This window comes from Punica granatum, chromosome 4 (genome assembly GCF_007655135.1).
Source record: "Punica granatum isolate Tunisia-2019 chromosome 4, ASM765513v2, whole genome shotgun sequence".
NCBI classification, from domain to species: domain Eukaryota; kingdom Viridiplantae; phylum Streptophyta; class Magnoliopsida; order Myrtales; family Lythraceae; genus Punica; species Punica granatum.
Window position 1 is genome coordinate 37109442 of NC_045130.1, and position 16204 is coordinate 37125645.

General features: G+C 38.4%; 3 protein-coding genes across 3 annotated transcripts; all 3 read right to left on the reverse strand.

Moving 5' to 3' along the window:
- Positions 1 to 156: 156 nt before the first annotated feature.
- LOC116205541 (centromere/kinetochore protein zw10 homolog) lies at positions 157 to 5646 on the reverse strand. Its single transcript, XM_031538166.1, has 14 exons — positions 4980 to 5646; positions 4521 to 4658; positions 4108 to 4281; positions 3718 to 3879; positions 2795 to 3028; positions 2564 to 2713; positions 2314 to 2406; positions 1905 to 2000; positions 1595 to 1723; positions 1390 to 1467; positions 1106 to 1264; positions 870 to 1020; positions 699 to 781; positions 157 to 622 (listed from the first exon to the last, which is right to left on the reverse strand). The coding sequence occupies exons 1-14, from the start codon at positions 5538 to 5540 to the stop codon at positions 539 to 541; spliced, it is 2292 nt and encodes a 763-aa protein (XP_031394026.1). The 5' UTR covers positions 5541 to 5646; the 3' UTR covers positions 157 to 538.
- Positions 5647 to 7695: 2049 nt separating this feature from the next.
- Positions 7696 to 8277, reverse strand: LOC116204394. Its single transcript, XM_031536470.1, has one exon. It carries the CDS (start codon positions 8275 to 8277, stop codon positions 7696 to 7698), a length of 582 nt encoding a protein of 193 aa, XP_031392330.1.
- Positions 8278 to 10527: 2250 nt separating this feature from the next.
- LOC116202503 (GDSL esterase/lipase At2g04570-like) lies at positions 10528 to 13428 on the reverse strand. The gene is made up of 3 exons (XM_031534081.1): positions 13012 to 13428; positions 12393 to 12885; positions 10528 to 10993 (listed from the first exon to the last, which is right to left on the reverse strand). Exons 1-3 carry the CDS (start codon positions 13375 to 13377, stop codon positions 10797 to 10799), a joined length of 1056 nt encoding a protein of 351 aa, XP_031389941.1. The 5' UTR covers positions 13378 to 13428; the 3' UTR covers positions 10528 to 10796.
- Between the last annotated feature and the right edge of the window lie 2776 nt (positions 13429 to 16204).

The window sequence follows — 16204 nt, forward strand, 5'->3', positions numbered from 1 at the left end:
AAACACGGCTCCCGTATGATCTCCGGTGGATGATTCACATCCCCTGTGCATTCCATCATTGCCAAAACTAATGCGAGCATTCTGTTATCCTATCTACTGTTATTCTCCATATTGCGTAATTCCAGGCAATACAGAATAGGTGAGAGCAATCGAAAATGGTTTTAAGAGTTTGATCATGCTCCAATTGCTATCAAAACCGTCTTCTTCTGATCAATTTGTCTCATCAGAGATGAGAAAGTTCTAGCTTGAGGTATGTATCTTAATCTACAGGGAACAGTCCTCCGGGATTAGTAATATCTGCCCCTTTGGTACTCGAAGAGAAAAAGAACGAGAATGCTCAATATGAATATACAAGATCGGCTACTGGAATTCATCTTTCATCAGAGGTTACAGTGAGGTAATGTTACAGAGATGAAGCAGTGTGGAGCAATCTTCCTTGCAGCTGTATCGGCGGATAATTGATGCATTTAGAATTAATTCCTTGAAGGAATTTCACTCTCTTCTCCGTAAGACGTAATCCGGTATTGAGGTTGCATCCCTAGAAGCTGATGTTTTCGATCCTCCATAAGCATTCCTTTCTCAAAGGCGAATCAGTAAATATGGCTTTGATGAAATCTTTCACCTGTAAGATTGTTCGTCCATTTATGTCAATATTTTCATAATCACGACTAGACCCATTTACCATTGTGGATACGTACCTCGGTTAATGTGAAACCGCAACTGACCAGTTCTCCACTTTCCCAAGCAGCAGTGATTGATCTCAAAGGCATGTCCAGCAATTCTGAGAATGAGACATGGACGACAATGAAGTTCCAGTTGGAGAAGCAATATTAAACGAGTAAAACACAATATATTCTTGAAGAACATGCCTGCAAGTTTTCGGATCTTTCGCAAGGAAGGTATTAGATCATCAAGGGAGCACAGAGTTGTTCCCTGAGACTTCATCTCCTGTGTCACGGCACCTAAGGATCCCAGCAAAGAAGAAAGACCCTCCAGCATCAGGAGAATCAGTCTTTGGAGCTGTATTATGTTCCGAGTTAAGAGTTGTTCTGATAGAAACTGTTCAAAAGTTGAGCGATGCATATAATAGGGACTGAAAGATTACCTGCAATGTTTCTTCAGCAGCCATGTCATCTAAGAAGAGGATATCCCTAACGATTCTAGACAGTACAGAGTCTAAAACAGTGCCCATGCTCTTATAGTAGGTCGATGGCAGCAAAATCGGCTCCCATATAATTCGCACTTTCTCTAGAATAAAAACCACCTGGTTCCAAAGAAGGAAGAAATAAAGGGCATTAGTGATATCCGATTTGAACAAAATGTTAAACTTTGAAGGGTAAATGAAGAAGGAGCAGACAGAGATTTGTATCATATACAGCTTTTAGCTACCTGATCGATACTAAACTTAGCAGACTCGAATTGTTGCATCTGATGAGTATTCTGAAATCCATCGGCACCATCTATAGCCTGACAATTATTGATCACATCACAGAGCAATCAAATTCCTGCTAAATAAAATGTGCGAGATTCCAGTCTTCTCCAAAAATATCTTCAACGTTCATAATTTCACATTTAAAAAAAAAAAAAATTTTACCCCTTTCAAATTATATATAACGACTTGAATTTCCCTCTGCAATACTTCTTCTGCCTTCAAAAGGAATCTAGGAGCCAGATCAACGAAAACTGCACGTTCCTTGATGGAATCTGGAAATTCTGGCCAATACTGGAAGATCAAATTGACAGTTACGAGATTGTTAGGAATTCTGTTCTACTACAAGTCACATAAAATCAACTAAACCCAAGAAATTCGAGAGAAAATAAAAATTAACCAGTAAAAACTCCCTAGCCATAAGAAAATTTTCTTGGATATTTTACAGAAACTCACGGATTAAAGCATTGCCTACCTGAAAGGCGAGGCCAAGAATCTCCTGAGATAAATAGAGGAAGTCGTTGTGCATTAAAACAGCAACCTGGTTGATTCCATCTAGCTGCTTTTCTTGCTTCATCATGCAAAACAAAAGAGAAAGTTACTACATCACACAAAAGATAGATCCTCAGAGAGGTGAATAGGACAACAAAAGGGGAAAACCCTACTCTTCATAATCAACCATCCCTGGAACAGAAACATGAAGCGGCTATATTTTGAGCAGTTGTTTCTTTTATAAACACAAGACAACTACTATAATGCATCATTGCAGGGCTGAGAAATGTAATTTTATCTATTTGACTATTCCACTTTGTACCGATAATTTATTCGCGCAGATTGTATTTATCAAGGTTATATTATATTAACGCTGTAGCTGCTGTGCTAACCTTGACAGGAACAATAGCTTCATAAAGGAGAATAGCATCCCTGGCAGCATGATAGAGCTCCAAAGCAACTCTTGGGGATGACAAGCAAACATCCTGTAAAGGATCACCAGTAATAAATTTTTCCATTGCTCTGTTACTCAATTTTATTTTAAGAGGAAGAACTCTTTAACTATCTTAAACATTTTAAGAAACAATGGGAGTTGCGGCATCTATAGAAGACAAACTCCTATATGCGACAAAAGAAACTTACTTGGAGCGTTTGATGGACCAGCTTCATCAATTCTGAAGCTGCAGTGGAAACAAAACATCTATCCGAGAGAAAAAGCAGGTCGACGACATGATCAGATGAATCCTTGGCTATCCCGTCGCTCCTGCCCACTCCTCCTTTTCTAATATATTCCTGTTAAAAAAAAACAGTTCACTACAGAATTCAATGCTGTGAAAATTCAAAAATTAAAGCAACTAAATTCTACAGGCTGACCTGAGGTATGGCAAAGTCACAATGAAGGAGCACTTTTCTAGCTTTGGCTAGGATTTCTGTTTTCCTCTTGGCTGCAAAGTGAACCTCAACGTTTTCAGCAAAATTGCTTAACCTCTGCTCGGCACTATCAGAGGCTGATATGAATGACAAATCCTTCAAAGCTGTCTCAAATTCAGTAGTACGATCAATAATCTTCTGAAAGTTTGCAAGTTTAGATGCATCTTCTGGCACAACCTGAAAGAATAAATCTCTCAAAAATCATCTTCGCAAGCTAAGGACATTAAGTCAATGGATTCAAATGGGTGGGTGCACGCGCACTATTAGGACACAACATTGTGTTGGCACACCAGAGGCGGCCCTGTCTGGCTTTAGAAAATTTGTTTAACTCAACTCCACTTATCTTCAATTCAACAACAAAATTATTAGTTTTCCTTTTTCTTCAATTTTTTTAACCATTCAATTCAATTTTTAATACTAAATTCTCTCAACTATTCATTACTTTTTCCACAATTCAACAACACAATCATTACTTTTTCTCAATTTTTTCTCATAATTCAACAACACAATCATTACAAACCAACTAAAACCAAATCTCAACTCAACTCAACTCAACTCAACTCTAATACCAAACACAACCTAAAACTGTTAGCACCTGGCCATATGCCGAACATCAATATATTTCAGTATTGATTAAAAAAAAGGAATGTTCATTTTAGAATTGCAGACTGGCGATACCCAACATGAATATATTACTCCAGTAAAAACTGGATTATCAGCACAGAAGTAATGAATGATGCAAAACTATTGCAGACTCCGATTTACCCGAGCTTTCAAACAGATGAATGAGGAACAATGTGAATCAGTTCTCTTATGCAACTTTTACTCTACCTAGTTGCATCAGCTGAATAGTTCCAACAATTTACCTTGGAAAGAACATTCGAGATTATCATCTCTGATATCCTGGTCCAAGCCAGTCTCCCAAATGATTGAACCCAATGAGCATTTTGGAAGCAAATGCGTTCACACGTGAATTTGACAACCTGAACAATCTCTGAGAAGATTGTCTCACCATCCAGATTTCCTGTCTAAGAATTTAAAGAGAAGCATGTTAGCATGATAAGTAGTTCTCATTAATCAAGTTGATAGTCATACATATCATCCCTGAACCCCATAACATTCACAACTTCCAAGGAGCGACACCTGGAAATATATCCAATGGAAATGGAGAACAGGAAACCTTCTTAAGGAAGGGCCTTTTGAACAAAATTGCATTAATCCATAGAATATCACAAGAAATGTCCAAAGAGGTTTACCTCAGGAGCAGAAGACCGCTCTATCTTCAGAATTGCTTCTACTGTTTTTTCCGATTTTTTACTCAGTTCTTCTACAAAAGCAATTGGCGATCCAGAATTAATGACCGGAGTGATAATGTACTTGATCATCATATCAGCTACTCTAGCAAGTCCATAATCTAAAAGGCCAACCACCTAGAAATGAACACAACAAAGACAAAAGATCAACACATTGCATTTGCTTATGCAGCCAAGCCCACAATTTTATATTTATTTATGACAAAAAAAGAACTCAGGTAACAAAATCAAGCTTGCTTGACCCTGACTACACATAGACCTTTCTCCAACCACTCTGACATGCTATATAACACTTAAGTCAAGATATTGCAGCTTCGACTCATTTTGCAAGAAGAGCAAGGAAATAAGTGACTTACATCCAATGCTTCTAAGACTTCATGGAAATCGACTCCATCATTTCCATCGGAACTGAGCTGATACTTGACTTGGACTCTACTTAACTTCTGGTCATATCGAACTGCTTGGTCCACGAACTTCGAGAGCACTTCTTGCATCTACAAATCCAATACATCTAAAAAGCCAATCACAAACTAAACTATCAACAATTAACTACACGACAACATTGAATAAAATAAAGTAACAATTTGGCAAGCTTGTCCAAGCTGCTCGTGGTTATAGTTTGTGTCCGATTAACTCGCCGAGCTATAACAAAAACATATAGCCTAGTATATGGTATAAAAAATCACAATTGACGAATGAATCACAAATTTCAGGACCCTTGTAGCAGAATTGCTAACGGAAACACTCAAAAAGAAAACCTTATACTGCCCCAGCTTTCATGATGAAGAAGATACGAGGTAAATGGAAGACCTTACTTCTTCAAAGCTTTCATGCCACTCTTTCTTCAACAGTCCGTACACCAATGGCTCTCTTTCGTCCTGTTTATCCTCGCCATCACATAGCCTCACAGCCATTTTCAATTCACGAAGCTCCTGAGCTGCGAACTTCAGCTGTCCACTCCTCAGCGCCTCCTTGGCGGTCCTAAACCTCTCGGTCAACCCCCAGATTGCCCTCACCAATCCCAGCAGCTCCTTCTTCACCTTTACCTCCTTCATCCGCTCATCAATGTCGGACACGGCCTGGCGAATCTCGACATCAATGGGGCGGTCAGAGATCAATCTCAGGAGGTTGTGAAACTCTCCGGAGACATCATCGGTCCGGGAGACGAGGTCGCTGCAGAGGGAGAAGAGGGAGGAGAACTCGGGCTGGTGGGAGAGCAGGTAGGACCGCACCTGAGCCTTGATGCTCTGGGAGTGGGACTCGAGCCGGTTGATGAGGAGGCGGAGATCCGGCGCCGAGAGAGGAGAGCTGGGGTCGCTGAGATCGGTGGCCGAGAGGAGGTCCCGGACGTTGATCGTGTTGAACAGGACGTCCATGCTCGCGGACGCGGCCTGCGCTGGCGGTTGCTCGCAGCGGCGGTCTTTCCAGCGGAGGATTTTGGTTTCTGGGGAAGAAAGCGGACAAAGGTGGAAGATCGCCGGGGAAACGGCTAACGTCAGCCGGTTGAAGCGGCGGAGCTATTGGGCTTCTGGCCGTAATTGGGCTGATTTATGGTCCTGGGCCTTTATGCAGAAAGAACATTGGGTTTGGGCCATGTTACAGTGGGCCACTACTCCTAGAAGGTGCATCACGATATTGATGCACTCCAACATTTCATGCAACCATACAGCGGAAGAGCACGAAAGAGCAATTATCGGATACATATATGAAATCGAAAAACTCGATATCAACCAATAATGATTGATTTAAGTAGGTCGACGCTAGTTTCTTTTAAATAAGATTTTGGGTTCGAGTCCTGTGAATGGAGAAAATTATTGATTATGAGAGTTTTACCCCTTAATGAGTCGCCAAGGCTCGAACTGAATTAATTAGAACCGATTGAGCTTTTCGATACCATAATATACACCAAAAAAGAATTTGATATGAAAGGGCTGGCGCTGAGATGTAGCAGAAGCCGGGAGTAATTAATTAATGAAATTAACAGATGATATAACATGTCAAACTTATATGATATACTTTCTTTCGTGTATTTTGGGTTATCTTACAACTCTTTTGACCCGTTATTATAGTTTTCTTGGGCATAGATGGACAAAGGAGTTCGACAAGTCAATACTAGCTTATCGCGACCTTTATGATTATGAATTGACACCGAAGAATATAGTACTTTGAACCACTAGAAACGCTAAAAAAGAGAGGGTAACCGATTATGCAACTAATGGACCGATCATGAGATCAAGAGATATTAACTAAATCCAACAAAAAAAAAAGATGTATCGATTAAGGCTGATCTCGATTTAGTATCGACTTATTCCATCATAAGAAAAGAGTGAGTTTTCGATTGTGGATAGTTTGTCCATAAGCACTACAATTTAGTAGTTTACCGATTGGCCAAACCTCTATTAGAAGTATAGGGATCAACTTATCGAAGTGCTAAATCACCAAAAAAAAAAATTTGAGATTTTGTTTTAATCCAATTACAAGAAAATTATCAACATATATTAGTTCACCTAATTTAATGCTCTTTCCTAAGTAAAGTCTCAAATTCGAGTCCTATAAATAGAGAAAATCAATTGAAAGAATTTTAACTCTTAATGAATCTATTCCGCTTAAACCTAAATTAGGTAAGATACATTGGATGGTTTTTTTCGATTACAAAGGAGGCACAATGTCTAATGCAATGAAAGAGAAATTCTAAATAATTAATAAAGAGATATAGATAGTCCACTAAGTATCGAACGTGCGACCTCTAGATCAATAGACGAATACGTGCGCTACTGCGTTACATCTTTCTTTTGGGATTTTCATATTCACATAGAAAAAGAAAAATATAATGGTGGAAAACTCAAAAGATTGTTCGAGATAGCATAGCTCCCGGTCAACGGGTTAGTCAGCTGTGAGTATCTATCAAGTCAGACTTGCCCACCTGCCACTGCCAAGAGCTTTCGAGTCATCGGTTTGGTGGATACGATACGACATGTTACGGGTAAAAATATTGACCGTTGACTCCTTCAGACAACCAACAGCCAACTTTTTCAGACCAAAATCCAATAAGAGCTATTGTTTGATTCTTGAGACTAATTTTGTTCCTTAATTTAATTTTCATTTTTCTAATATCAAATTCATGAACTAAAATAAATAATGATAGAAAATCTAAAATTTTGAATTTTGAAGAATTATAACATATAAAAGTGGAAATTAATTTATTCAAAGGTATAAAATTCACCAATGAAATAAGTGCGTAGTATATTTAATTATAATAATCTCCAACTGCAATTAAATAAAAATTCTAATTTTTCTTACATGCGACATATATATTAGCTAGCTCGATGCTAAATAACCCTAATCTGTATATCTAGCATTTGTGATAACTAATAAACACATATCAACTATCAAGCATTAAGATATACTTAAATAATTCTCATCTCTTCTAAAGTCCCTCATATTCTTGGAAAAAAAAAGTCATATGAATGTACAAAGGAAACGTACCATCAAGAAAATACGGGGAAAAAAAGGAGAGCTAGCGAGTAATTTCTACACCCTAGTCCACGCACCCCAAATCTTCTCGCCGATAAAACCTATCGCCTTCCTTATTGACGATCCCTTCTCCGGCGATCCTACCTCGCTGTCTCCGCAGCCGCTCTCCGAAGCGCCACCTCCATTTCCTTTTCCGTCCGCCGGCTCAGTCGAGGAATGATCATGGTCGCCCACTTTGTTATTGCTCTTTCTCCTCTTCTTGGCCTTGGTTGATTTCTTCCGGGACAGCCCCTCCTCGTACGCTTCTATGATCTCGTGAATCAGGTCGCGGTTTGGGGATGCGTCCCACCTAGACCAGAAGCTGGTGTAGCACCGGAAGCAATTGCACCCGAACACCGGAGGATGGACACTAACATCACCATCATCATCGGTGCTGGTGGCGGATGCACTTTTGCCAACACTGGAGGAGTTGCTGTGGAAGGAGATGAGGTAGGCCAGCACCTCGGTGTCCTCGGGGGAGAGAGCAGCGGTGAGGGATAGGATAGCGGCCGGGAGGAGGAGGGCTAGGTGGCTGCGGTGGTCGTGGCCGGGGGGTGAAGATGGATGGACTTTGCTGGATTTCTTGATAGGCTTCGACATGATATGATATGATATACAAGGAGAGGGATTCTGATTCTCCGAGGTGTTTTGTTTTTGGCAATGGTTTTGGTCTGTTTGAAGCTTAATTATTAATGGTGCTTGGAGAATCTTTGTGGTATATATATTGGCTATGTGAACGACGACTTTGAACTGGTCTGGTTTGAAACACTCGTTTTTCGTATTATAATATTTTCTGTCTTTTTCGGGAAGTCGAGGACCATGGTTACGTGTTTGCAGTATGTATTGGGCTATTTACTGTATTTCTTTTCCGGTACAAGTAAGGCATATAAGCTTATTATAATAAAATAAAAATTTTAATAAGAGTGTTTGTAGCCCAAAAGTTAGGATAATTGCCTTCCAAGTAATAGACCTCGGTTCGATCGACTCCCGAGTCTCACTTATAATCAGAAGCAGATCAGCCTTTACTTAATGAAGTCAATTGACCCACTAATTTTTACAAATGTCATTTGGGCACTTATATTCACAAATATTTTCTTATTTTGATCCAATTAATGTTGAAAAATTCCAAAGAATTATGGTCTAAAGCGTAAATTGAACCCACTTTTCCTTTCTATCTCTCACATATGTGAAAATAAGTAAAAGTTTGGGGTCAATTTAAAGAAAAATCCCACAAATATCTCTTCAGAAGGGACTAAATGTGAGATGTTTTTATATGTGCACATTTGATTAAGTTGTTATTTAGCTTCTTATTGGCTCTACTCTAGCATTATTATGGAATAATTAATTATCTGGATAATACTTTTTAATACCAAAATAATTTTGTAATTTGCTCCAACTAGTTCTCCGGTCCTAGATCCGCCACTACTTATAACCGAAAAAATGAAATAAAAATATTAATAACTAATAAAGGGGTATGAGTAGTCCCGTTGAATATCAAATCTAAAAACTTTTGATTATTAGACGAAAACATGTATCACTGCGTTACGTTCTTTTTTATTTACCGTAACTTTTTAAATCCCAAATCTCTTAGTTTAAAAAATAAAGTTATGTAGCTGTGTGCTAATTACACCACCCCTCTATCAGTTTCTCTGCTATTCTTTATCCTTCAGTTACACGCTATTCTATTCTCAACTGGATAAAGAATAGCAATTGAGAATAGAATAGCGTCTAACTTAATTGCTATTCTTTATCCTTAGAAGTGGAGTGTTGACTATGGTTAAACTTAATTTAGCAATTGAGTCAAGTTGTTACGTGGCCCCGTTAATGAGAATCAGTCTCACTTCTGTATTAATTCTTGGTTTTTCATATATTTTAGAATTGTCTCAAAGTATTTTTATCAATCAATTAATAATTACTTTCTCTTGAAATAGAAAATGTGTTTTATAAATATGAATATTTTCTCATATAATTTTAACGCTAAATATTTTCTAGAATTAAAAAATTAAAAAGTCTATTGATGGTAATTTTAAGGCCGGAATGGCGTTCAGCAGAGCTCAACATAGATGGTGCTACGAAGGGCAATCCGGGCCTAGCTGGAGCTGGTGACATCATTCGGGATGATCGTGGATGTTAGATTAGAGGGTTCGTGCATAACCTGGGTTTCACTTCAGCCTTACGTGCCGAACTTTGAGCGGTTTATAGTGGTCTTGTATTAGCCTGGGACTCAGGTATATCCATAAACTCATCCTCAAGACAGATTCGGAGGTGGTGCTTCGATTTCTCATCTCGCATGACTATGATTCGAGACCGAATGGTGCTCTGTTATCGAATATATGAGGACTACTTTGTTGAGACTGGTCGGTTGAGATTAGACATATGCATCACTAGGGGAATGTTTGTGTTGTTTGGCTCTCGAATTACATTTCTTTCCCTTTGGATTTGGTTCGGTTAGATTCTTATCCGTTGGGGCTCTCGATACTTTACTCTTTTATGCTTGTTGTGGAATCGTTGGGGCTCGATATTTTACCCTTTTATGATTGTTGTGGAATCTCCATGCCTCGTTTAATTTCTTTTTAATGCATTTCGGGTTTTGGCTCATATATATTCTTAAAATAAATAAATAAGTCTATTGATAGTATTTATGAATATATCTCGAAATTAGAATGGGCGTTTACACGATAGAGAAAAATTTTTAAATAATAAAACGTTTGCAATGACGTCATTTTTTTTAATAAGTTCGTTTGCAATGACATCAACCAATCTATATATGTCGTATTATTTTATGAACATGTCTGATTACCTCACGATTCTTACTATTATCTGTAATCATAGTGAACGGATATACTGAGCTTATGCATCTAATCCGTCTATATATACACACATATTTATAAACAAACATCGAAACATACATATATAATGACAATGAGATGGAGTTCATACCCGCGGTGATAACAAAATTATGATCAAACGGCTAACACGACAGTCGATATATATTACATGCGTACACTCCATATATTGCATACTATATAATAATCGACAACCTAATAAGAATTCATCTAGAATAAACCGCACGCCCCAACTTAACCAGCCACAATATACTAAAGATGACTCGTATATATTTATGAACGGAACTGCGCAAGAGTGGTTTTCATCAGGTAATCGGCAATGATATGACTCGTCTTCTCGGTCGGGTGAAAAGCATCCCAGAACACGTATTTGTTCGCATCTTGACAGGTGAATGGATTATTCCGGCTGCAGGCGTAACCCATCTCGAACATCCCTGTGGAACAGCACGCTACTGATGCGACCTCGAATCCTGTACGAACATTAATATAATATCACCCACAGCTTTATTAGGCTAAAGTTCCTGATACGTGTGAAAATTTCGTGGTTGCGATATTTATTCACGACATATCTACCACGGCATGGGGTCGAACCCGCAGAGATGTCTTAAGTACATTACATGGCCACAAAAAGAATACCCGTTTGGTCCCAAAGTCATCCCAAGTCATGTGAATGTTCTTGAATGCGAGATCACAGTATAACTTGCCCGACCAACCAATTCATGAGCTGAGCAGTAAATCTAAAGGTAAACGTGTCGACTAAAGGATGCATAACAATTAATATGGGGGATGGACCAATAAGACTGGAGATGCAGTCGCCCCTAAATTTTTATGCTCTAGAAGAAATTTATACTTATATATTATACTTCCAAAAAAATTTATGTATTATATACACAAAAATATGTAAGAAATTATATATTTTCTTCGATTTTATATGAAACAGATACCCGCACTTTTTAATGAAGATTGTTTAACTTCATACTCGGAACCAAAGACCCTACCCCCTTGATCTAGATTTGACATCCGTCCCGACTTGATTGAAAATCATAAGGTATCAGAATTTTTAAGCATGATAACATGGATGACATGGATATAATATAACATGACGCACGCCCAAGCAATGCATGAGTTTTTCAAAATCAATACGATGAGCGGAAATTTGAATTGGTGTTACAGCAAATATCATAGCACGAGTTTTTAATTTTGATACGATGCGCCCCGAGATATGAATTGATACTACAATAAATATTAAGACAAAATGTTGATAAAAACTTATAGAAGATAATTTCCTACGTAAAATGATTGTTAATTTGCCTGACGCAGAAAATCATGTTGTTGTGAGTGCTTTATTCATTAGTGGGCCAACCCTACTCGACTAGATTAATTATGATCCAAATAAACTTTCGGATATCAGGTTTACACCCAAAAAAATATTAATTAAATGCATCGCCCGCATTACTCGATATCTTTCGATTTCTCTGTCAGTTGGCCATCACTTTAAAGTACAATTATTTTTTATAGTTTTTGAATGTGTATATAGATTTTTATATAAAGAATTATATGATTGATGAAATAATAAAATGTGGGAATTTTGACGGCAACATGCTCCTAGAAACTGGAAACAGGGACTGTGTAACTTGGGATAGAGACAAGACGAGTGTGTTTCCCTGGTGGCTTGGCTATATATACACCCTTTAAGAGACTATGATCAATTAGCAAGATTTTTGGTGCAACTAGGAGAGTTATATCTTCTTAGTATACCGATCCGATTCAAATTAAATTAGTCAGAACCCATTAAATTTTCAGATATTAAAGTGTACTCTGAAAAAAATAGATTCGTTACGTAGTTCACCGAAAAAATAGATTCATTACCGTGGGAGAGAGGTCTCCGGATGATGTGCATGAAAATGTAGTACGGATTGGAAAAGACCAACTTGACCCCGGGCAGCTCCTTGTTGAGCTTCATCACCATACCCTTCAGCTTCCCATTGAATTCCAACGCCAAGTCATTATAACTCTCAATGCAATCGTTCTGGAGCATGAAGTTCGTGGTCCGCTCAAGCGGGAGGCAGCCCATTGGAGGCAGCCCGCCGAGGGAGATCTTGCGGGCCCCGAGCCCGTGCAACTCCTTCAGGAACAAATACGCGATCCTGACCAGGAAGTCCTCATATTGCCCTATGCTGAACTGGGACTGGCGGCCCCCCGGGATCGCGTAGTAGTTCTCGAGGAAGTCGTTGGTTCCCATGCTGATCATGTACACTGCCTCGGAGATTACCTTGTTTGCCGCGGCATTGCCGAGGTGTGCTCGGAGCTTCCTCTGGTATTCCTTGTAGTACTCAAGTTCCTTCCATAGGGGTATCACTGACTGCAGGCATATGTAGGACACAATCAATATATTTCGTGTCAACTAGAAAAATTTATATGTAAATTCACTGGAAAATGTAAAAGAAAAAAAACTAAATAATTATTTAACGAAGATAAATAGGCTTACCAGAACATCGGACGTGGCATTGTCATAGCCAGTCCCAGCAGAGGCAAAGCTCACCCCAGTTGCAAAATCAGAAATGTTGTATGCCGGGTCCAAGTACGCAGGTATGCTCGGCTTGATGTGGAACGCCTCGGCGATGAAATCCGTCGGGATCTTCCCATTCGAGAACCGCCCAGTGGGGCGCCCGCCAGCGAAATCCCGACCGTAGGGCTCGAAGTTGCTCCTGGCAATCGTGGGGATGTAGTTATTGTTTCCGGCATCAACCGAGGAGTCCCCGAACACGATGATTGCGGGAACCTTGGCCCGGGTTTTGGCGACAAGGAGAAGGGCATGGAAGAGACAGACAATATAGTACTTCAAATGCTGCATTTTTTTGTTTTTTGGGTGTTTCTTAACTTGTGAAGTGTTTGTTTTTTTTGTCTCCCGTGCGTGAGAATAAATAGAGCCTAGCGGTTTGATTTAGGTGAACGGAGGGTCGTTGGGCGATTTTAAATGTTCCACCGGCTGTTTCTGTACGGACATATGAATTTTATGGTTATGAATGGGATGATTTGACTTTTATGCAGTTTGCAAGATAAATTGATGATGGATCTAGTCTCAGGCAAGTTTTCTATAGGCTTTATAATTGAACTCTGGAATTCGGGTCGATATATATCTAAGACGAGTTCCTTGTTCGTGATCTCGATATGTCAGAGTTCGATACGTACAAAACTATATACTAAGATCGCCTAATTGCATGGTGTTCCATTCGATTTCCGCATGTTCTATATATATTACATCAAAAGCGCGACAGTCTTAAGAGTAATTTCTTCCCACCCGTGGATTGGTGCACAGTCATATACATGTAACCATATCGATTTAGCTCAGTTGATAAAGTAAGGGACATGCGTGCATATATATTTGCCTACACTGTACATTCATTTTTTTATTTTTTTAGCGTGCATGCGATATCTGGGACTAATTTAGTTCGAGCTGAATCGAACCATTAAAGAATAAAGCTCTCGTCATCGTGAATTTTCTCAATTCACAAGACTCGAACTCGAGACTGTATTTAAGAGGAATAAACATCAAACCATTCAAATCAATCCATATTATTTGGGTTGCACATTCATGAAGTGATAACCAATAGATCGGTCTCTTATTTTTCAGCATGAGTATGATAGACGTGATTACGGCAATTTTGCCAATCACAAACTCATATAATTTCTTGAAAGGTCGTGTTTCCCCCACGTTCAACCCTATCGGTCTGTTCATGATACAAGAACTGTTCCCCAGAAAAAAAAAAGGCAAAAGGCAAAAGGAAGACCTGAAAAAATCCGACTCAACCCAAATCTTCGGGTTTTTAAGAACTTGGTTCCGTTCTAATGTCGGTTTACTTTTTTAGCTCGGATTTGGATACAATTTCGGGTTTTAGAGTTGAAAACCCGTTTTGTTCCGAACAGATCCGAATTTATGTTGTTTGTATAATTTTGTGTTCGATAAAGTCTTGACTCCTATAGACCCTTTTAGTTTTATCGAGTAATAGTGATGTTATTATGGTCTATAGAGTTTTATTTATCTCAGTGAAGTTATTATTGTTAAAGTTTTGAGTGATTAATCGAGAATTTATTTTATTTGTATTTTTATTGAATTTTTCTTTTAAATCTTTGTTGTATTTAAATTACCAGATAACCAACCCGAAAAACCCGATCCATGGAGGGTTGGTTTTTTTTTTTTTTTCTGGATTCAGTTCTCGGGAATAATTTTTAAAATAAAAAATTCAACCACTTCGCATCCCCGAAAATTTTCCCATAACCTCAACAAACCACCCCGTACACAGCCCTAAATATCTTATAAATCCTGATCATATCAATTTCCTCAACCTGACTGGACCAAAAAAAATTTAAAAAAAGAAATCCTCATCCTCACAAGTGAAGACATAGTATATTATATATGAGCCGTGAAGGCTCGAAATACCATGTCTTCAGTAAACTTCTCTGACCAAAAGTATATGATAATTACGAACACTCGAGTTTTCTCGTACGGCTACTTTGTGTCGCATTCACATGTTGAACTTATGCATCACGACTGTTACGTCTAATAAACATTCTCATTCGAGTTTCCTTTTCGATGAAAAGTTAGGAACCATCAATAAATCGGGCAAAAAAAGATAGGTGCGGGCACATCATGTTAGTAATCTTTTTACACCATTAATAGTCCTACTGGATTTGGTTGCATTTCTTGTCGTCGACGAAAGGGGTGAAGGAAAATCTGCCGCCCTTCCTATATTTTATGTGTGATTCGCTAAATTTGTGCTTGCAATTTTATGCCTTTATGGGGGCTAGCAATTACAATGCAACTGTCTAACCATTGTTATCAGAACCGGACCGGACCGGCGGGTTCGACCGGTCGGACCGGAAACCGGCACCAAGTCCGGTCCGGTTCGCCTAAAAACCGAAATGGCAGCTTTGAACCGCCGGACCCATTGAACCGGCCGGTTTTAAGCAAAATTTCATTAAACCGGTCGGTTCTATGAGTTTTTATGGGTTTCCTATTTAATGTAAAAATTGGTTGGTTGTGTAAAGATTTGAACTCATGACCTCTTACTTTTCATATTAGCATACTACCAACTAAGCCACCACCACTTTTTTGTTCTTTTAACTCTACTTTTAAGTACTTATTAAAATAAAATATTTATTTTGAAGTAAGAAATATTAAATATAGATACTTTCTTATACTATTGTTATATTTCTTTAAAATCATCATACTTTTATCTTAATTATCATAATTTTTTAATAATATGAATATTTATTTTATTTTAAATAAATGAGCGGTCCGACCCATCGAACCCCCGGTTGGACCCATAAACCCATGACCCCGTACCCCTTCCGGTTCATCATCCGGTCCGGTTCTGATAACACTGTGTCTAACATATAAAGATAGACTTATTATCTAGAAAATATATAACACAAAGCTTTTCCCAAATTAACAAATTTTCAAATTGTGCAAAACAAATATATGTTTTTCAATAAATTATTACTTTTGAAATAAAGAGACTTGGATTCTACTCTTCGAAATAATAATAGGCGATATTGTATCGGCACATATCGCAAGAAAAAAATCAATAAAATTGAAGAAAATGGCTGAAAATGCTCATTATTACATCTGAAATGAGTCATAAATTTGTCTAATGATTTTTATTTATTATTTTTTCCTC